The sequence below is a fragment of the Puma concolor genome, chromosome B3, assembly GCF_028749965.1.
Source record: "Puma concolor isolate L17-30 chromosome B3, mPumCon1.1.hap2, whole genome shotgun sequence".
In the NCBI taxonomy this organism is placed as follows: domain Eukaryota; kingdom Metazoa; phylum Chordata; class Mammalia; order Carnivora; family Felidae; genus Puma; species Puma concolor.
The window spans coordinates 80,575,003-80,598,020 of record NC_141672.1 but is presented as its reverse complement, the minus strand read 5'-3'; the positions used below and the strand labels follow the sequence as shown (position 1 = coordinate 80,598,020).

The 23,018-nt window shown below is 40.1% G+C and overlaps 1 protein-coding gene across 5 annotated transcripts in view; it reads right to left on the bottom strand.

Annotated features, from left to right (window-relative positions):
- The window catches only part of FMN1 (formin 1), a 429,625-nt gene that overhangs the window by 144,376 nt on the left and 262,231 nt on the right, over nucleotides 1–23,018 (bottom strand). For all 5 annotated transcript variants that reach the window (XM_086710287.1, XM_086710286.1, XM_086710289.1 and 2 more), the window contains 3 exons: nucleotides 18,351–18,438; nucleotides 2,103–2,164; nucleotides 72–160 (listed from right to left, as the gene is read on the bottom strand). In XM_086710287.1, the coding sequence (XP_086566413.1) occupies nucleotides 72–160; nucleotides 2,103–2,164; nucleotides 18,351–18,438 (239 nt within the window). The remainder of the gene's footprint in view (nucleotides 1–71; nucleotides 161–2,102; nucleotides 2,165–18,350; nucleotides 18,439–23,018) is intronic.

Genomic DNA, 23,018 nt, shown 5'->3' with positions numbered 1-23,018 from the left:
CAGAGCTGGGAGGAAGGAGGACAGAGATGCACTTCTTTTGGCCTAACAGAAAAGTGTTCAAACGTCCTTACTGTTCGGGTTTATCCAGCAACTTCAGTTCTTCCTCTTTGGATGTCTCGTAATACTTTCTTATTTTAACCAATTCATCCTCCTGGGCTCTCTGTGTTAAAAGAGAAACCAAACAAAGCACACGCAGAATGAACAATGAGAATCTATCTAAAGCAACGTGTCTCAAAGTGTGGTCTCTGGACCAGCAGCACTAGCATCACCTGTTTCTGGTTAGAAATGCAAATAACTGGCCCTACCCCAGGCACAAGAAGCTGGGGTGGGGGTTGGGTAAGCAAGCCCTCCAGGTGACTCTGATGCATGCTAACATTTGCGAATCGCTGGCTGAAGCAAATGGTCCTAACAAGCGACTGTAGGTGGACACAGAAGTCAGGACATTTGACGGCTGCCTCTGAATCCCCTGTAAGCAGGTATCAGTGAGTGGTCATTAGTGTTTGTTTCCTGACCCTTAGAACAGCTCTCCTAACTTCTGTAGGCTCCTGACGTTTTAATTTCCAGTCTCCACCTTCTCTGTTTGTAGATTCAGTAAACATTCATCTGTACTGCTTATTTTGGCACTTAGCTACAGTTTCTCAATTTATCCAACAATTTCAGTTGCATGAAGCTTTCCTCTACTGTGAGCTAACAAGTACTGCCCATATGCACAGTCCTGAGCTCACAGTAACAACAAAAAGCATCTAGAAGGCACTTGGCTTTTTTGGAAAGTCCTTCAGTATCAACTATTGTATCTTCGCTTTTCAGATGATCCTACGTAAGCTCACACTAAGTACTGGATAAACGTCCTGACTCAGAATCTCTCTTTCTCCCATAATACCACGCTGCCCTTCGGGTACTCAACAAATGCACTGCTAGCTCCCAATGGCCTGGTATCTGTGCACCCTCTTGTCTATTAATGAAAGCCTTACTGATGGAATGCGAGAAGGCCCCACTCAGGTGTACTAAATAGCTTCTAATTTTATATGATATAAAATGTGTAAGGAACTGGCAATCTCACTAGGTTGGATTATTATGCTACGGAAATTTTCTATAAGAGACTTAAGGTCCCAGGGGACATAATCAACGAAATGAGTACTTTTTTTGAGCATGGTGACCAAGGCATACTATAGAGCTCCCAGGCAGCTTCCTGGGAAATATCATTACTTCAGTAAAGAGAATCTGGTTCACTCTGTTTTCAAATCCTAACAGAGTCAATGAACCAGAAATGCTAACAATCATGGGAACTCTGACTCTTCCTGTGTCATCTTCTCAGGAAAGCCTGCCAGTGCTGCTGGTTATTCCACATACAGCCCAAATTTAAAGAGCACATATGTGTCTGGTGCTGTTTATTTTCAACATACATTGCTACTGCTACTTATATTGAATTCTGTTTTAACACTCACAAAAATTAGACAGAGCCTATTATAATCCCCTTCTACTGATGATCAAACAGGCTTAAGGGATTTAACTGATCCAGAGTCACTCAGCAGTCTACTGAGTGGGACCTCAAATGTAAAACTGTCTGACTCTAAATCCAAAGCACACACCCACCATCTTTTTACTACTTCCCACATTCAAGGTCATCAGCTCATTTGGTCTAAAAGTAATCATCCAAGATGGTAACAATATTTCCATTCATTAGAGGAAAACAGTAGTGTGCAGCAACAGTAAGCTGGTAGCTCACCTTCATTCACTCTGACAGCTAGCCACAGGGCTGGGTTCCATGGCACAGAAGGGGTCTTCACCTTGAACCACCCTCTCATGCAGGTGTGCAAAGAGATCTGCTAACCCGATGGCACAGCACGGTCAGAACCTAGTGCTTTTCTCACATCTGCTCTCATTGGAGCTTATGTTTATAGAAACTATGCCTTAATCTCTTCCATGCTATGTCAAAATCCTCTCTGCCCAAGAACATGAATGGCTCAGTGATTTGGGGGCGGCGGGGGGGGGGGGGGGCGGAAGGAGTCACATATGACCATTTTTTTGGACCTAAACATTTTTTTAATTAGTGAAGATATGATAATCTGGAAACTCTGGCTCTGGAGGTCTTTGATACTCACATTTTCATATAAGGCTGCCAGGGTCTCCAGATCAACCACAGAATCATCCACATTGAAAATGGCTGTCAAGTACCCAAAAAGAAAAAGGGAAAAAAGGAAAGTTTAATTAGACTCCCCCACACTAACATGTATTACACGTCTAGCTTCCAGGCAATGGGACACTGCACTTCCTTACACAGTTGTGTCCTGCAGCATGTTCTTGCTCCCCTTCCTCTTTCGCCAGGGGGGCTCCAGTGAAAGAAACCAAAATGGCTCCTATCCCTCCCTGGCCTGAGCCTTGGCCCTGCCTGGTTTAATTCCTCAAGTTTTGCGTCCTTTCTGCAGTTTAATTTAGGCTCCACAGGAGAAGTGTTTGTGCTTTAAAACTAAATCAGTTTGTAGGTTTGAAGCACAATTTTAAATCTTTCTTCCCGGCTGGTAATTGAAGAGATTTAGTACCTAATGCACCAGAACTGACTCTTGCCCATTACCAGGAAGAGAGAAAAAAAGACAATGTTGGCAAATTAAATGAATTCAGGCATGTGATTTAGGCACCTTTCCATGGCCACTGCAAACATCTTGTTTGGATTAAAAAGACAAGAAAAAGCAATAATTGCATCAATGGCAAATTAAGATTATGGAAACCTCCCATGAGTTAGTCTAAGGCAAGTTCTCATTCCCATGGTTTTATCAGGATTCTACTTGTTATTCTATATCTTTAAGTCATCTAGCTGTTAACTAATATGCATATGATTTCACCTAGAGAGATTCCTTTCTATATATACTGGGATACGAACATTGAGATTGTAAAGGCTTAATGGATTTGGCAATCAAAGTGTTTGGAATAGGCAGCTCCACATCTTTAAATAATTATTCAAAACTAATAAGGTTTGTTCCCTCAACCCCACCTCCCTTCTCTGACTTTACATTGTGAAATTAACCAGCACGCTAGTAAATTTTCTCCGTGGCAGGCTAATTAATTTTATTAAACCAACCAGTGATATTTAGAATGCCTTAAAATTTTGCTCGTCAACCATTATTCCGTTCATTGGCATTACAGCATGGTTTCTGGAGAAGGTAGAGATCAAGGTAAAGGGCAGGTTCCTTTCAAATTGTTTTGCGTCTTCTATAGCTGAATTGTATGAACCCCCTTATACAATTTTAACAAAGTTAATTAACTGAGCTAAGATCATGTAACTTCACAGAACACCGAGAAATGTACTTAAAATTCCTCCGCAGGCCACCTTCACTCACTTAGGGTTAATCAACACGCTATTCTTAGATATGGAAGTGTGGGGAAAGGAGAGGTTAACACGCTAGTGACAAAGTCGACTCAGATCCCACTAAGACAAAGGAAAATCACACTTCTAAAAAGAGCAATCTGAAACCACAGAAGAAAAATGTAGTTTGAGGAAAGAATGAAAGAATTTGCCCTCCCAGGATGGTTATTTTGTGTGTGGAGATAATATGAATTTACTAATTTATTAGACCAGGAATTTTTACATGTCTGGTGCTTTAAAAAAAACAACCAGGAACAATGTCTGATTTATGTAAATTCCAATATTCTCCTACAAAAATCAGCCAACAGGAATGCAATAAGAAAAGGTGAAGTTCTACAAACAATTTATCAGAGAAGTTCACTTCTAAACTAATTCCACATTGTAGGTATTCTATATGAACTGCAAGCTTACATATAACCAAGTGAGCTTAACTAATGAGAATTAGAATGACCTGTGGGTTGTTGTTCTGGTGAACAAATACTTGGTTCTTAAAACTTAATCAGTCTGGGTCCCAGACACACAGTTTGATGGGCTGTATGGTCAGCCAATACTGCTCCAGTGTGCTAGGTAACCGAAAGAAAACATCTAGAAAACGGAACTGGAGAACAAGCATGGGCTCTGACAACATTCATTCATTCATTCATTCATTCACCCAGCCCTTGAGTAAATATTTATTGAATGTGTATTAAGTTCTAGAAACTGTTAATGCTGTGATTATATAAATCAAAAGTGTGTAGGAGGTTCAAAACATTTGATCTCATGCAATTTATACTCTAGCCTAGGGGACAGAAAATAATTTCAGATAACAATATACTATGAAGAAAGTAGAGAAATAGGCAGCATTGCATTGGATGGTTGATGAGGCTTCTTTGAGGAGGCAACAAATATTTAACTTAAGAGCTGAAGAAGTCAGTTCTGTGAATATTTGGGAGATGAGCATTCTAGGAAGAGATAACTGCAAAAGGAAGTTTCTTTTTCTGATGAAGGAACAAGCTTAAGGTACAGAAAAATACCAAGATGACTATCGTGGAAGGAGCAAAACTTACTATGTGATCCTGGCAGGTTAATGTATCCAAGCCTCACCAGATCCATAAAATGGGTCTAATACCATGTGCTGGAAATATTAAGCAGGGGAGTATGTATGCATGGCATAGCACATAGAGAATGGTATGAACTGAAAATGGTACCAATGAATGATGACTATTGGGATTTTAAATATAGACGTGGTGGGGCAGCTGGGTGACTCAGTCGGTTAAGCTCCTGGTTCTTGGTTTCAGCTCATGTCATGATCTTACGGTTCGTGGGTTCAAGCTTCATGTCAGGCTCTGTGCTGGCAGTGTGGAGCCTATCTGGGATTCTCTCTCTCTCTCCCTGTCTCTCAGCCCCTTCCCACCCACGCTCTTGTGCTCTCTCTCTCTCTCTCTCTCTCTCTCTCTCTCTCTCAAAAATAAATAAACTTTAGGGGCGCCCGGGTGACTTAATTGGTTAAGCGTCCATCTTTGGCTCAGGTCATGATCTCTCAGTCTGTGAGTTTGAGCCCCATGTCAGGCTCTGCTGACAGCTCAGAGCCTAGAGCCTGCTTCACATTACGTGCCTCCCACTCTCTCTGCCCCTTCCCCGCTCATACTCTATCTCTCAAAAATAAACATTAAAAAAAAATAAACTTTAAAAAATAAAATGAAAAATAAATATACACATGGTTAATGTGTTTTACTGCTTGTTAATACCTTATCTCCTTTAATATCTGGGAAGAAGTAGAGAAAGAAGACAGTAACTACTGAGTAGTTTGTGTTATAAAGGAAACTTTCCAGAATTCATGAGTGTTCCAGATAGGAGTAGTGCTATTAAAACTTTCTGGTCCTTCAAAACCCTGCTCCAAGCCCAACTTCAGGAAACATTATTAATAGTAAGGGATATGCACAAATAGTTGTCATTACAAAAAATAATGGCTCAAGTGTTTTAAAAGAAATACAAGATACCTTTGGGTCCATTCAGAAAGTCAGCCTCATTGTCATCTCCAATTTCCATCTCTCCTATCAATCTACCGTTCATCAAACCACCACCGTTATGATTTTTTTTTTATGTTTATTTATTTTTGAGAGAGAGAGCACAAGCATGAGCAGGGGAGGGACAGAGAAAGAGGGGGACAGAGGATCTGAAGCAGGATCTGTGCTGAGAGCAGTGAGCCTGATGGGGGACTTAAACTCACAAACCATGAGATCATGACCTGAGCCAAAGTCGGACGCTTAACCGACTGAGTCACTCGGGTGCCCTGCCGCCATTATATTTTTAAAACCATGGGTCTCAACATTTTACTTTGATGCTTACAGTACCTCGTACGTATTTCCTTTAAATACTGGGTAAGCCCCAAATGGCTTGGCCTGATGTTTAAGCCCATTCCTTTCCCAGCACCAAGCTACACTTCCAATCTCACCCCCTACCACTTCCCCTTCTCCCAGGCTGCCTGTGCTCCAGCCATTTGGGGCGGCATGCCAAGGATTCTTCCCTTCCCATACACCCTCCCCCAAGGCCCAGGGGAAAGGTTTCCTGCCCTGGAAGGAACTCCTTGACCTTCAGATTCCTAAGTCCTCACTCTCTTCCTCTTTCACCTGCATGTGTATTTTACACAGGGGAAGAAAGTCTAATAAAGAGCCTGTATTAACAGCGTGTAGCAGAACAGTTACCCTCCACTGCTGGACTGAGGAAGCCTGTAGTCAGGGATGGTTTCTAAGCATCCCGATAACCCCAGCATCCGGCCTCGCACCTGGTATGTAACAGGGATAAAAGTGGGATACAGGCTACAAGAATACCAATGGGAGTTCTTCTGTTAGGTATCAGGAAATGCTTCCTGAAACGAGAGCATAGGATCTTTAAAAGAAAACAAATTTTGGAAAAGGACAGGATTTTGGTAGATGAAAATATTGTCTTCTGAGGTGTGTATCTGAATTAGGGTTGTTTGCTCACCCCCACTAGTCCCCGGTAAGAAATCAAGGTTTATTTGGTCAGGTTGCATAATCATGCCTTCATCCACACACTCACTGGAGATACGTTACTTGCCTCATTTTCAAGTAAAGAATAAGGAAAATAGCTTTCCCTTCATTCTTCACCTCCAAAAATGTTTTCAACAGCAGTATCACCTTAGGTGAAAAGGTTACGAGTAAAAACTCAATGGTTATATTGCTTCAGGCAGATACCTGAGACACCCATTTATGAATTACCATTAACTGAGCCAAATGCATTCCAAGCAATGACAATCTGTAAATTTACAACAAGTTCCAGTGAACATCAACTGGAAGGATGCGAGACATTTCACATGGAAGAAACAGATGCAGACAGGCTCATGGTAGATGCAGGCAAGGGCAGGTAGTTCCATTTTGGTTGAAGAGAGTGTTAATTCTAGTGTAGAGCAAGATCGGTAGAATTCTGATGAAGGCCATGATGAAGAGCCTATAAGGCACTCAATACACAGCATGGAGGCACTGAGAAGTTATGAGTGGTGTAGTAAACCTAAGTTATATTCTATAGGACATGTCAAAATTTGGAAAAACTGGTTTAGAATCTATTCCAGTGAACAAGAAGTAGCAAATACCGTGGATAGAAAGCACAGGACAGAGGAGAAGGACACTACAGAGCACTACCGAGTGGCATAACTAAGTAGCTATGGGACTGAGGACGCTGGAGTGAAAACCACCTGAGGCCCTACACCTACAATTGGAGGAAGGGCTTTGGGCCACCCACAGGAATAGGAAGAGGAGCTTAAGAGCTGTATATGCCTGGGGTGCCTGGCGGCTCATTCGGTTAGGCATCCGACTTTGGCTCATGTCGTGATCTCGCGGTCCATGGGTTCAACCCCTGTGCCAGGCTCTGTGCTGACAGCTCAGAGCCTGGAACTTGCTTTGGATTCCGTGTCTCCCTCTCTCTCTGCCCCTCCCCCACTCATGCTCTGTGTCTCTCTCAAAAATGGATATTTTCTAAAATTTAAAAAAAGAAGAGCTAGATATGGACCTGGGGGAGAAATGGGGGAGAGGAAAACTAGTTATGAAGGAAGAATTAGATTAATTTGGAGTAAATGTCAAGTATTCCACTGAGGTTTTCTCTCTTCCATGTAAGGGTCTTAAAAACAAAATAAAATTCAGAGGTGGAAGAAGCACTCTGAAGAGGTATCCTGGTTGAGTCTAGGAGCTTAAGGAAATTATTTCTATCATTTCTCTACACAGAGTAGCCAATGAAGGTTAGATTATTGGCCAAAGGTCTAAAAAGTAAGGGCATAGGTACTAGGACTCCTAGAAGAGCTGTTTTCGTGCACATGATTCTGCCTCCTATTCACCAGAAACATTTTAAGTTCCTACATAGGGCTGGAATCAATAACTGATCATTCTATTCCACAAATATTGGCACACTGTATTACAGAGTTGATTCTTTTTTTTTTAATATTTATTTTTGAGAGAGCAAAAATTGGGGAGGGGCAAAGAGAGGGGGACAGAGGATCCAAAGCAGGCCGTGCTCTGACAGGTTGACAGCAGCAAGCCCTATGTGGGGCTTGAACCCATAAACCACAAGATCATGATCCAAGCCAAAGTCGGATGCTCAACCGACTGAGCCACCCAGATGCCCCAAGAGTCTGTTCTTGAAGGCACCTATCATCAAACTTCTAACCATTACATGAGCCCATTAATTAGTTCACTGATGACTACTATACAGAAAGAAATCAGTCATTGATTAAAACATATTTGGAATTGCCTGGGATTACGTAACTCTTTCCATTTTATACTTTAAAAACCACACTCTGTCTTTCTCGCTCTGTAGCGTGCATGTGCGCTCTCTCTCTCTCTCTCTCCCTCTCTCTCTCTCTCTCTCTCTCACACACACACACACACACACACACCCCTACCTTGTATCTTATAAGCTGGATAAGCAAATAACAGCCTACACAATTCTATAGCATGCCTCAAAGCCCTGATACAGTAATTCTGGGTCATTCTAGCTTTTGTTCCCATCTGTTTGGGGCTCATTATACCAACAACTCCTGCAAATGGTGTCAGAAAGGTGAAGCGTCAAATCCACAAAGGGGAGACCCCGACAACTCCCTGCTACTGCAATATCAATCATTGCTGGTGGTTTCTACTTTTATCTCCCTCTCTCCTTAGTTATCCCCACTCACACTGTCAGTTCAGTTAGAATATTTCACCTACACCTCACAATATGTTGAAAGGAAATAGACACACGCTGTGAAAAGCTGGTAATTTTATTGGGTTCCTTTACCTTTAAAAATCTGTTACTTGGTCAAGTCTGGTTTCTGGGCCCCTTTTTTGCAGGGAAATTGAGGCAAACATTTTTATGTGGTCCTCTGGTGCCTGCTCTGTACTCCAAGAATTATATACACAAGGATCATTAGAGTAGTGTTTCGCCCATTAAGATATAATAACCGTCAGCAGGGACAAAAAGCAGATCAGTATCACAGATTCAAACTAACAGGCACACATAAAAACTATGTGCCTGCTTCAGGCACATGCACAGGGTCAGGGTCTTACATGATAGGGAAATTCCCTCTCCAGTTTGGAGGCGGCTTTTCACAAGACCAGGGTAAGTAGAAAGAACATGCAGGAATTCTCTCAGCCCTCTAGCCATTTTTAACCCGGAACACTTTTCTATCCCCGAGTGCAACCATTTCCAAATAAACCAAAAATGACTGTGCTTGCTGTTTGAAGGGCTTCTAATTAGTAAAACACAAGCAGTTACTTAAAGGAGCTGTTCTTTTTGACCCAAGGAACACCTTTGGGCAAGAAACACATGGAAGACTGAGGTAGGAAAGGCACACGCCTCGGTCTGTTAGATTAGCCAAAGTAAATCTGGTCATCCAAGGTGTGGAAGATGCCACAGACAGATAGGGCTGGGGTAGCTTACTAGGATTTGGCTGATGTTGATTTTAAAAATCACCTCTATGCTGCCCAGTTTATGCCTTGTTCTATTTCCTTCGGTAAGTGGTTGACATGAACACCTTGCACAAAGTGGGTGTTTAATAATTGTTTGCAAATTGTTTGCAGATTTATTCTCAGCCCACGAAAACAAAGATTAATAGGATTATTTGGCTCTACTAATAGAAATTATTTTCTTAACAACATTAACTTCCAAATGGCCAGCATAAAACTTAGCTGTTTGGTCCAAATTACTGATATTCCTAGGGCTTAATAAATATTCAACTTGTAAGGGAAACAGAATGAAATGGGGACCATATCATAGAAGGCATTGGGTTTTTAAAACTCTCAGCTAACAGACCCCTCAAAACTCCCACAAACCAACTACCCTGACCTCTACCAAAGAAAAGGCAAGGATGTGGGGTCATGGATGAGGCAGGGGTAGAACCCGAGAGCTGAGGAAAGGTCCAGCAGGAACATCTCCCCACAGGCTGACCTCATAATGACAAGGCCGTCATGGAGAGGGAAGACCAAATTCAGGATAAAACTTGGCAAGAGGTGAAAAGGGGCCGGGCAGATTGAAGTGTGGAGTCGGGGGGAGAGCCTGCCCCCACTGAGAGGTCTGTAACCAGGTCTGTTTGCCATGGTCATAGATCTCCTACAACCTTTTCTCAATATGCCTCACTTTTCCCTACTGACCACTACATTCCACCTCTGGCACCAGGCACACCTGGGCAGATATAGGGACGCACAAAGCCTAGCTCTATGTGTCTTTCCAGATGAAATGTTAAAGGCACCAATTATTAAAGCTTAAAATAATCTCTGTCTAGGCAGACCTTACTGCCTAAACAGTTATACTTAATAAATGAACAGCTGCATTTATTGGGAATTTCCTGTGCACCAGGCATTATTCTAAGTGTTTTACCTGTAACTGTGTGAGGTGGGTGCTGCTGGACCTAGTTTTACACATGGTGAAACTAAGGCATGAGGTCAGACAGCTTGATTTCCCAAGCTCAGTTCCATAATCAAATTTACTGGACTAGGATTATATTTCTTTTATCCTTTATAAGTGTTAGGCTATAAATAATCCCTCCACCTAAAATCCTTACCATCTTAAAAAACAAACAAAAAACTCAGTGAGCCAACTCCCCACAACAGTCTACACAAACACTGTGGTCTCTAAATGGCATTACATGCTTTTTTTTACATTAATCAACAGCCTCCCAGTGGGAACCAGATATGCCTCATGCTACAAAAATTCCGTTTGTGTCTTATACACAACCATACACTCACCATTATTTAATAATCACTAATATTTAATACAGTCCTAAAATGCTATCACAATATGCATAAGAAAACAGTCTCACTTCAATCTTTGTGAACTATTTGCAGTTATTCAAAATCATCAGTATTGCAGTCAAAGTCAGAGCAAAAAATTTCTAAAAACTAGAAATGAGACATTGAAAAGGCATCGTCTTAATATAAATATAAAAAGAAAATACAAGCTAGAGTAATATAAAGTCATTTTTTTTAAAGATATTAACAATTGCATGCTGGAACAGACTAAAAGGAACAGCAAAGGCACAAAGAATGAAGAAACACAAACAAAACTTGCCTCCAGTCCCATAAAGAGCAAGAACTATCAAGGGCCTATACTTACAGTCTTACCTACATCACCAAATGCCTGCTAATGTGTCATACTAGTTGGTACAGACCTTAATTTGGGCTTTGATGGAAAGAGAAGGCAAGTGTAAATGACATAGTCAGCGGGAGCTGACTGGGAGGTAGAAGAAAGGACTGTCCCAAAAGGGACACTTGTCTATTGCCAAAACTCAAAATCACTCAGTCTTATAAAGCAAAACTCCCAATTCTCACCTAAGTTCAGGCATGTACTATGCCCGAAGGTGCCCAAGGTACCATTTTATAGGTGTAATTAAAATTGTCCATGGTTCAAACCTCAAAGAAGGACACAGGCGCAGAATTCACAAAACCTCCCCTCCTTCCTCCATTCTATTCTCCGTAGGGCAGTGGAATGAGAAACAGTTTGGGTTAAGCTGCTTCTGTTCTTCCATTAGTTCTGGTTCTTTTAAGCCAAAATTACATTCCGGGCAGATTGGATGGTCTCAGCCAGTTGCCTGAAGGTAAAGTACAAAGAAATGCCACCCTCTGCTTTCAGGACTCAGCTCTGTGAGTGAAGGAATGTACAGTGGTTTAGAAAGGGGTGGGTGGGAACCCTGCTGCTCAGGTGTTTCAGACTCAGAGGAAGAAGAAGGTGGGAAAGGGAAGGGAAGTATTAGGGTTATGGTTTCCATTCACCCAGAGATCATTTTAAAAATTGAGGTCTTTTAATATTCAGTAAGTTGACTGACCCTGGCACCTTCATTCAGTATGTCAGCAGCTCGGGATCACATGTCACCTTTGGTGGGTAAACTCCTTCTTATGTGGCATCCTTACTTGTTCTTTTACTTTCAATATACTGTGGTTTTGGGGGGCCCACTTAAATGAAGTATTCTGATTCTACAATCTCATTTTAGCTAAACTGGACAAAATAAACAAGTTGGCTTCAGAAGGTTCCTGCAGATGGGGCACCTGGGTGGCTTAGTCGGTTAAGGGTCCGACTTTGGCTCCAGGTCATGATCTCACAGTTCGTGAGTTCGAGCCCTGCATCAGGCTCTTTGCTGACAGCTCAGGGCCTAGAGCCTGCTTCACATTCTGTGTCTCCCCCTCTTTCTGCCCCTTCCCTGCTCACACTCTGTCTCCGTCTCTCAAAAAAGAATGTTAAAAAAAAAAAAAAAAGTTAAAAAAAAGAAGGCTCCTGCAGAGAAACCCCCCAAAATAATCCATCAACAATAAGAAAATGGCAGAGCAGACACTCTGACTGCCAGTACAAGTTCTCCACCAGTCATGCAATGAGTTAAAAGCAAGGAGAGTTGAATCAGATTTGCCAAGACACTGACCCCCATATATTATAAGAGAATTTATCAAGGGACTATTTGAAGCATGGGTTTCAATACACTATTGTTAATAATGAGTCCATCCCTATTTTTATACTGAGCCTTGAGATATTAGACAATGAGAACCCAAAGCCAGAGAAATTAGCAAGCCATTTAAAAATAATATGAGTATCACCTTAATTCACATTTTGGCATTTGTTTTATAATGTGGGTATTAGTTCTGTCACACATTTATATGAGATACATGTTTTAGAAAACAGAGCTTAAGAAGTGTGTTCTGAAACTTTTTACTGGTAGAGTGCACAATAAAAAATTTGGAGACCACCTGCTTTCAGTAAAGGGTCTTCCAGGCTAGAATTAGAATGTTCCTCAGGAAAATCCTAGGCAATTCGTGGTGAATTTCAGATGCCTGGTAAAATTATGTTTTAGACACCTGGCATAAACATGGACAGAGATTTCTAGAAATTAATAGGTAAAAGGGAGCAAAGTCCAGTGGGCATTCTCAGATCTGGGTTTTAGATTCTGGGCATATAACTAACTGGCATCCTCCCACATTTTGATTTGAGATTCGTAAACAGAAAGATAGTCTTTGATGCAACTGAATTCCCAAACTGAGATTCTGGACTGGTAAGAACTGAACAATGTTTTATTTTGATGTTAGATTAAATATTATAAATATAAATTGTGAGTGTACGGGAAATTCCAAATGAATGCCAAGAGGTTTCTGGCACCTAGTGTGTTGCAAGGCATACAGAGGTTTATGTCAAGAACGGTCAACAGCAATTTTCCATCTCCCCTGGGAAAAGAATGAGAGGAAATCACTAACGTGGAATGAAAACACTAATTTGCAATCATGTAGGCAGTCACTGCGTCCAAGGATGCCAAAATGCTTCTAAACACAAGTCATCCAGTTTAGCAGATGGAAAGCCAGCAAGAAGTAAATCACTTATTCAGAGTCTCTCCTGGACCAAATACAAGTGCTGTGGGTATTATGGTCAGTCTCCTGAAGCCATTCTTCCCCCACAACCAAGGTCCTGCCTTTAGTCATGCAGTGCTTTAAACTTCAGTCAGTTTAGAGGCCCAGCTTTCTCCAAGCTGTACAATACCATCTTGGGTAGAGAGAAAGCGATAAAGGTGGTTACCTTTTTGGAGACATCGTTATCTCCAACATAGCCCTATCTACTTAGCATCAGACTAGACTTTTCAGATGCTAGGTGAATACAATAGCTTCAATGTCTCCAGTCATTTCAGCCTCAGATCATCTAAAACCGAATTTATCTTTCTGCTTCTACCTATACTTTTTCTTCTGTATTTCCAGTTTATGTTTTGGTACTTATATACATTCCTGTTGAAGCCAGAAATCCAATGTACATATACGACTTCTCTGTCACAAATTGCCTCTCATGTGGCTAAATGAAGCAATTCTCTCTCTAAATAGCCCTTGTATGTGCTCTCCATACATTTCTATAGATAACCCCTTAGTTCTGGCCTTCACCATTTATTATCTCAATCATCACAATCCTTTTCTAACAGATTTTTTAATTTTTTAATGTTTGTTTATTTTTGAGAGAGTGTGAGCAGTGGAGGGGCGGAGAGAGCAGGAGACACAGAATCTAAAGCAGGCTCCAGGCTCTGAGCTGTCAGCACAGAGGCCGACGTGGAGCTTGAACTCACAACCTATGAGATCATGACCTGAGCCCAAGTCAGATGCTCAACCGACTGAGCCACCCAGAAGCCCCACAATCCCTTTCTAGCAGATTTATCCACCTTCAGGATGATTTCTATTTACCCATTCAGTAGATACTGGATGGATGATCATCATTCAGGTGCCAGGCACATTTGCAAGGTCCTAGGGACACATCACTGAGCAATCTCCATCTCAGAACTTACACTCTGATGGTAGATGTAGATGAAAACGTCAGTAAATGAACAAATGAAGTCATGAGAGCTGTGTAGAATATAAGAGAATTAACTTAGGGTAGCTTCAATTGAAGGGAGGGTCTCTGAGGGAGATTCTATATACCAAAACCTAGCAAAGGAAAGAAGCTAGCTATGGTGGGGCAGAAAAGCATTTCAAACATAGGGAATGTGCCATGTGGCTCATTCAAAAAGTGCTATGCCTTCAAAGACACAGAAGAAGAAAAGAACTTGGCCATTTTAAGCAATCAAAGAGTTCTGTTGTGGTTAGCGTGCAGTGAGGCGGGGAACAAGAACAGCCAAGGAAAGTAAGAGGGACCAGCTGAGGCCACAGCACGCAAGGCCTTGCAAGCCCATCTCCCACAGCCTGAGAGGTGGTTCTGTATTCAAAATTAGATCACGGGACTGAAACTCTTAAATTCTGTCTCCCTGTTACTGATGAGATAATATCTCAATTTTGCATGATGATATGATGATATTCAGGGCTCCTCCTGTTCTGGACGCTGCTTGCCTTTCTAGCCCCAAGGCCTGAAACAACCTGCATTCACATGGGATCCATAGATTCCAGCAGGACCTCCTCCTTGCATGCCTTCTTTCCTTAGTTGGAAAAGCTTCTCTGTGTGATGACCACTGTTCTGTCCACTAAGGCTCGAGTTTTACAGGAGTCCAGATGCTACGCTGTTATTTCGTAAGCAGCTCTATTGTCCACTTGGGCTGCTATGCACATCTCTCCCACCATCCTGTGCACTCCTGAGAATGTTCGAGTCTGGATCTTGTGTGCTGTGGCTGTCATGGTACCTAACACAAAACTGGCATTCAACTTGTCAGGATGAGCCCTGGGTGTTGTATGGAAGCCAATTTGACAATAAATTATATTAAACAACAACAACAACAACTGGTATTCAATCCATGTTTACTGAGGGAGGGGAGGCAGGAAGGCAGGAAGGTAGGAAGGCAGGAAGGAAGGAAGGTAGAAGGAAGTTTTTGCCCTAATGCACCAAAATGAATATATGACATTCTGATTCCATCTATTCTAAGGTTTGGTCTATTTTTCTTAATTAACTTAAAATTTTAAATATTGAATGACTTTATATGTGCTACATTAGCCCAATGAGTTGTAAACAAAGCTTTATTATCAGAGAGATTCTTAGAAAAGAAAAACAACATGACATAAAGGAGCAAACTTGCTATCTGTGAGACCTGAAGGTACAGAGCCTCAAAATCCCACTTCTTGAATATGTATCAAAGGCAGTGTCTACTGGACAACAGAGAAGGAACCACCCTTACAAATGAGGAAGACAAGGTTGTTTTTTAAGACTTGAACCAGGAAATACTGGACTATCCATCTATGGGAGGTAATTGTGAATGGATGTACCTAAACCATTATCAAGGTGACCAACCTGTGATCCCAGTTAGGGGAGAAAGAGCATAAACAAAGATACAATGCCAAGGAGAGGCAAGTGATAAGGAGGTAACAATGATCAGAGGTGAGAAACATTTTCATCACGACAAAGGAAAAGTCTTTTCTCTAAGTGTATCCTCTCACTTTTTGGTTTATACATCAGCATCTTGTGAGTTTGGAAAATACGAGTTAGTGCATCTGTCTTTGTGCACTGACAAAGATGAATATATGACCAAAGGCTGAAGGATGGCCTCTTAATTGTGGTCATTTCACCAGGGCTGATGTGCTGTGCGACCTTGCCTGGCTGCCAGCTGGCCAGCCCCAATCAGATCTCACTGCAGCCCCTCTCACATTAAAACACGCATTGTGGGCCAACATCAGCACAGGGAGTCCTTTCATCAGGATGACAACACAAGGCCAAGTGCATTCCATTCACGACCAGACACAGACTCAGAATGAAATGTAACTGACACAGCTCGGGCTCCTAAGTGACCTTCAGATGCCAGTGTCAGTCAAATGGTTCTAAAGAAAAATTAAGCTCGGGTTATGTTCATCTGGAATGCATTACTAAATGAAGACATGGAATAGAGGTGATTTTTTTTTTTTTAAGAACTTAGGAGCCAACTCTGTGGTGGGGAACGGAGGTGCTTGAAAAAGGAGAAAGGACTAAAATGGTGCCCACAAGTGCTAGAAATCTATGATGCTACAAGTGACATTTCTAACACTAACATGTAAGTTTGCTAGTGCTTCAGGTAAGCATGTTCTCACCTAGAGTAGAATACTGGAAAAGGTATGGGTGAACTCATCTCTTATCTAACTCACAATGAGCGTTCACTCCAACAAGGCTGAAGTGCCACGGAAAGAAGGTTTATAGTCCGGAGTTGGTAAATGGAATACCACATGGCTGGAATGACTCTCATCATATGGCCATCTGATATACCACAGCAGGATGTGCCTAAAAAGAACTGAATAAAGTCTAAGGTGCTGCCGCCATTGTGAAGATTCATATCCACAGCACCACACATCATCATGATGAAACCAAGCAGAACTGATTTTCACCAAACTTAGGAAGAATACTGTTGTTGAGGATAAGACTCTGCCGCTAGATCTGGAGAATTCCTTTCCAAATTCAGACTACATAAAAAACTCAGTCTCTATGACAAACGGCTATAAACTTTCCTGCTGATTTATCTGTTCCACTTTTTCACTAGCATGACAGTTTCCTGGTTTGAAATGAAACTCAATTCTTCTAGAAGATCTAACCCCTAAAATCACTAAAGAATCCCTTTCTAATGGTGATGGTGGACCCCTTTAGCTACCCCTGTCCAGATTCAAATCCACTCCTGCAACATTTTCTGAGGTTTAATATTCACACTTATGTATTTATTTCTACTTAATTAAGCTTAAATATTACAAACAGTTCATTTGAATACTATGACTATCATCCAATTCAGAATATTTTTAGCTTTATGTGGAATTTTTAATGTTTGCAATAAAGCAAAACTCCTTTGAGAGGAGAACTCATGTGTATATTTTGAGTGTCTTTTGGTTCGGGACCTCTGGGAGCCTTCTGTGGTGCACCAGAGTGAAACAAATGTGAGGCAACAAAGACTGAAACCTGAAGGACAATGTGGTTTGAAATTACCTCCACCGCTAAACCCATGCTAAATTCTACTGAAACCATCTACGAGAGATTACTATTCAGAAAATATTATCAATGACATGTCAAAATAAAGATTACATTTAAATGATTACTGAGAAAGGGGAGTGTTGTTTACATGCAAAACACAGATTTCAAAAAGGTAAGATGGGTTTTGGTCTACTTTTCTAAAGACGAAGAAAAATAGATGGAAGTAATATTTCCTCTTTTTAAAGGTCATATTTTAAATTATGCCAAAGATAACTAAGTTGAAATAATACCATTTGAAAAAAAAGAAGGGATTAAAAAACAATGACGTAGCCAAGTGCATGAAAAGTGTTCCTCCACAGAAGTATTCCAGCTAATGAAGAATTGATGGAGTTAGCGTTATAATTATTTTGCACTTCTAATGAAATCATGAATCCACTAACAACATAAACAAATAGATATTATGTATTTCTTGATATAATATACAAGAGCACTCATCAAGTGAGTGTCACCCTACTCAGATGAAGTCTCTAGATGAAACTAACAATTTACAGGAACCACATGGGTACAGAAAAATATAATAAATGAGAACACGGCAATGCAATCAGAACATCTAAAATGTGGGAATGTCCACAGGACAAATGACCTGATTTCTTAAAAAATAATAATAATAATAATTACAAAGGAAAAAAAGAAATACGATGGAGTGCAGAAACTTCTAGATTAAAAGAAAACTGAGGGACACAGCAAAGGCAATGCATGAAATTTGTCTGGGTCCTCATTCAAACTAATTGTAAACAAATGGATGAATTAGCTTGTATAGAATCAGGGAAATTAGAATTACATATATGATAATACTGAGAAATTATCATAAATGTTTTTAAATGCACGATAATGGCACTAGAATTATGCTTGAAAAAGCATCTCTTAACTTTTATCAGTGTTCTGACATTTTTAACAGATGAATTGTAAATGGCTGGGATGACTTTACAAGAGTCCAGCTGATGAGAGAGGGTACTTCAGATGAAACAGGAATGAACTGGTAGTTTTGTAGCTGGGTACTGAGTACATGGGATTTATTATATGGCATTCTAATAATTTATAGATTTAAAACTTTTCACAATAAAATGTTGAAAAATTTTAAAGTTGGAAAAAAGCAACAGAGAAGACTTACCCTGCTGGATATCCTTCATTTCTAAATGCAAACTAGATATCAAGATTCCCACAGTTTGAGATCGCTTTCCATCCAATAACTTGATGATCTGGAATTGAAAAACAAAGTTAATAGACACTCAGATAACTGTGCAATCTTTCAGAAGCATACCAAAAACATTAAGATTTTTAGATACTTTGATGAATTAAACTGATGCTACACTCTATTTTAACAAGATTTTAATGCTAAAGTGACTTATCCACAACTGTAGATTTTTAAAAAATATTTATTTATTTTGAGAGCGAGAGAGCACATGTGTGGAAGTGGGGGAGAGGCAGAGAAAGAGGGAGAAGGAAGGAGAATCCCAAGTAAGCTCCTCACTGTCAGCGCGGAGCCTGAGACCTCACAAATTGTCAGATCATGACCTGAGCCTAAATCAAGAGTGGGTACACAGGTGCCCCTAACTATAGCTATTTTAGAAAATAAAGGAGGGGCGCCTGGGTGGCGCAGTCGGTTAAGCGTCCGACTTCAGCCAGGTCACGATCTCGCGGTCCGTGAGTTCGAGCCCCGCGTCAGGCTCTGGGCTGATGGCTCGGAGCCTGGAGCCTGTTTCCGATTCTGTGTCTCCCTCTCTCTCTGCCCCTCCCCTGTTCATGCTCTGTCTCTCTCTGTCCCAAAAATAAATAAAAAAATGTTGAAAAAAAAATTTAAAAAAAAGAAAATAAAGGAAAAACACCACCCCAAACTCTGCTAGTCTAACACAAGCGCTAAAATCTTTATGATATTATACTCAGATCTTTTTATTCAAACAATTAACTAAACTGTTATTGCAATATATGTGTAATTTTATATCCACCTTTTCTACTTATCATTGGCATATTTCCACATTGCAACCTCCTAGGTCACTTCAATAGCCTTTAATCTTCTTGGCTGTGTCATCTGCCTAGTGGTTTAGAGGGAAGATCAGTGGGATTTCAAGTGGGATTTCAGTGGGAAGATCAGCTGGTTAGCTGTTTAAAAGTGATAATGGCCTTGGAAAAGTGACTTACCCTCTAGGAGGAGTTTAATTTCTTCCTCAGGGATAGGGCTTGACTACATTTTTTTTTTATATTGATTCTAAAACTTGCATAATATCTGTAAAACACCTCGTATAATATATTCTTAACATAGATTTAAACAAAATTTCCTCTTCTTGTGCTATTTTTAATATAAACAATGTAATACTTTTTTTTTAGAATCACTTTATTTTTATTTTTTTACACTTTTATAAATGCTTTATGTTCATTATTTAATTCTCCCTGCATTGTACTAATTTACATACTATTCCTACATTTTTACTTTTTATTTTTTCAATATATGAAATTTAAAACAATCTAATACTTTGTACATTAAGCCTTAATTTTAAATTGCTTAAAATTGCTTTTTCATAATAATATATATCAAAACTTTACACCCTTTTTATAAACTCCAAACACCTCACTGCCAATTCTGAAGAGAGAGCTCTTCATAGTTTTGTCTTCTTTAAAACTAGTCAGCCAAATCAGTTCCTTCTAACATATCACACAGTCACCACTAAGGGGGCGGGGGGGTGGGGAGCGGAGATCTTTTCTCCCATGTGACACAGCTACAAAAACCAATAGAAAATGCACACCAAACATCACCAAATCATAAGTTTTTTTTTAATGCACTTTGCTGGACCAAATACAAATTAAATGAAACAGCTGTGTTTCCCCTCCCACTTAGGTACTTAATAAATTTACCAAAATATAATGAAGACACAGACAGCAACAAGCACCTGCATTTATATTGGCCCTGGACCGACTGAGTTACCTGCTGGTTGAGCAATAAGGAACAAAAGGAGTTTGTTCCAAGATTGTCTAATTACCGATTTATCACTTGATCCTCAATCAATTATTGCCAAACCTCATATTTCCTCTCCCTTCTCAGAATGGCTACTTTTATGTAACTATTAGACCTAAAATATAGTAAATACCAAGATTTTATCAGAATAAAAGGAAATTTGATTTTTCAGCCCAATGTGTTTAATAATTTCAATAGTCTTGGGGCGCCTAGGTGGCGCAGTCAGTTAAGCGTCCGACTTCAGCCAGGTCACGATCTCGCGGTCCGTGAGTTCGAGCCCCGCGTCAGGCTCTGGGCTGATGGCTCGGAGCCTGGAGCCTGTTTCCGATTCTGTGTCTCCCTCTCTCTCCGCCCCTCCCCCGTTCATGCTCTGTCTCTCTGTGTCCCAAAAATAAATAAAAAACGTTGAAAAAAAATTAAAAAAAAAATAATAATTTCAATAGTCTTAGAGAAAGATTCCTGGGAGATACAGAATTTCAAGAGTTTTTAAAGGAATTAGGAAGGTAGGTACTTGGTCTTTTTATTTTTTTATATACAAAAACGAAAGATTATATCTAATCAAATATTTCCTTTTTTAAAAAACTTTTTTAATATTTATTTTTTTTCTAAATGTCTATTCATTTTTGAGAGAGAGCGCGCGCGCAAAACCAAGGGAGGAGCAGAGAAAGAATGAGACACAGAATCCGAAGCAGGCTCCAGGCTCCAAGCTGTCAGCACAGAGCCTGACGCGGGGCTCTATCTCAGAAACAGCAAGATCACGACCTGAGCCAAAGTCGGAGGCTTAACCAACTGAGCCGTCCAGGTGCCCCATGTTTATTTATTCTTGAGAGAGAGAGAGAGAAAGAGCACAAATTGGGGATGGGCATAAAGAGAGAGAGGAAGACACAGAACCCAAAGCAGGCTGCAGGCTTTGAGCTATCAGCATAGAGCCATACACAGGGCTTGAAGTCACGAGCCATGAGATCATGACCTGAGCTCAAGTCAGACTCTTAACCGACTGAGCCACCCAGGCGCCCCTCAAATATTTTCTTTAAAAAAGCAATTTCGGGGCGCCTGGGTGGCTCAGTCCGTTGAGCGGCCGGCTTCGGCTCAGGTCATGATCTCGCGGTCCATGGGTTCGAGCCCCACGTCGGGCTCTGTGCTGACAGCTCAGAGCCTGGAGCCTGTTTCGGACTCTGTGTCTCCCTCTCTCTGACCCTCCCCTGTTCATGCTCTGTCTCTCTCTGTCTCAAAAATGAATAAGCATTAAAAAAAAATTTTAAAAAGCAATTTCTGGCTTTTTCTTAGGTTGAGAACACAAATTTAACATGAAATGATTTGTGGGCACCTAGGTGGCTCACTCAGTCGGTTGAGCAACCAACTCTTGATTTTGGCTCAGATCATGATCTCAGAGTCGTAGAATTGAGCCCCATGTCAGGCTCTGGGCTGAACCTGAAGCCTGCTTGGGATTTTCTCTCTCTCTCTGCCCCTTTTCCCTGCACATACTCTCTCTCTCTCTCTCTCTCTCCCCCATCTCTCTCTCTAAATATATATATATATATATATATACACACACACACACGAATATATATCTACACACACAAGAATATATATATTCTGTGAATATTCTATGTGCCTGGCACTGCTTTGGACCCTGAGGCTATGGAGGTGCTTGAGACAGATCAAGTCCTTGCCCTTGTGAAGTCTGTAGAGTTTAGTTATCTAAAAAAAAAAAAAAAAATCACTTCGGCTTTATTTTTCTTTCTCAAGACTGCATTGGCTATTTGAGGTCTTTTGTGGTTCTATACACACATTTTAGGATTATTTTTTCTATTTCTGTGAAAAACCACATTGAAATTTTGATAGGGATTGCACTGAATCTGTAGATTGCTTTGGGTAGTACAGACATTTTGACAATATTAATTCTTCTAATCCATAAGCACAGAATATCTTTACATTCAATTGTGCCTTTAATTTCTTTCATCAGTGTCTTACACTTTGCAGCGTATTAGTCTGTCACCTCCTTGGTTAAATTTATTCCTATATATTTTATTATTTTTGATATAATTATAAATGGGATTATTTTCTTAATAATAATTTTATTATTATAAATAATATATTTTATTTTATTATTTATATTATTTATATATTTATATAAATATATATATTGATATAAATATAATATATATTTATAATATATTATTTATATTATAAATAATATAATATATAAATAATAAATTTTCTCTGATTGCTCACTGCTAGTATATAGAAATGCAACAGATTTTTGTGTATTTATTTTATACCCTGAGACTTTACTGAATTCATTTATTAGTTCTAACAGTTTTGGGTGGAGTCTTTAGGGTTTTCTATATATAAAATCACATTATTTGCAAATAGTTACAGTCTTACTTCCTCCTTTCCTTTCTAGTTGCTTTTTATTTCTTTTCTTGCCTAATTACTCTGGCTAGTTCTCAGTACTATGTTGAATAAAAGTGGCAAGAGAAGGCATCCTTGTCTTGATCCTGATCTTAGAGGAAAAGCTTTCAGCTTTTCAGTCTTGAGTATGATATTAGCTGTGGGCTTGTTGATCATTTTTTATCATATATGGATGTTGAATCCTGTCAAGTGCTTTTTCTGCATCTATTGAGATGATGATTTTTATTCTTCATGTTGTTAATGAGATGTATCACACTGACTGATTTACAGATACTTAACTATCCTTGTATCCCTGGAATAAATCCCACTTGATCATGATATATAATCCTTTTAATGTGCTGCGGAATTTGGTTTGCTAATATTTGGTCATGGATTTTTGCATCTATGTTCATCAGGGATATTGGTTTGTAGTTT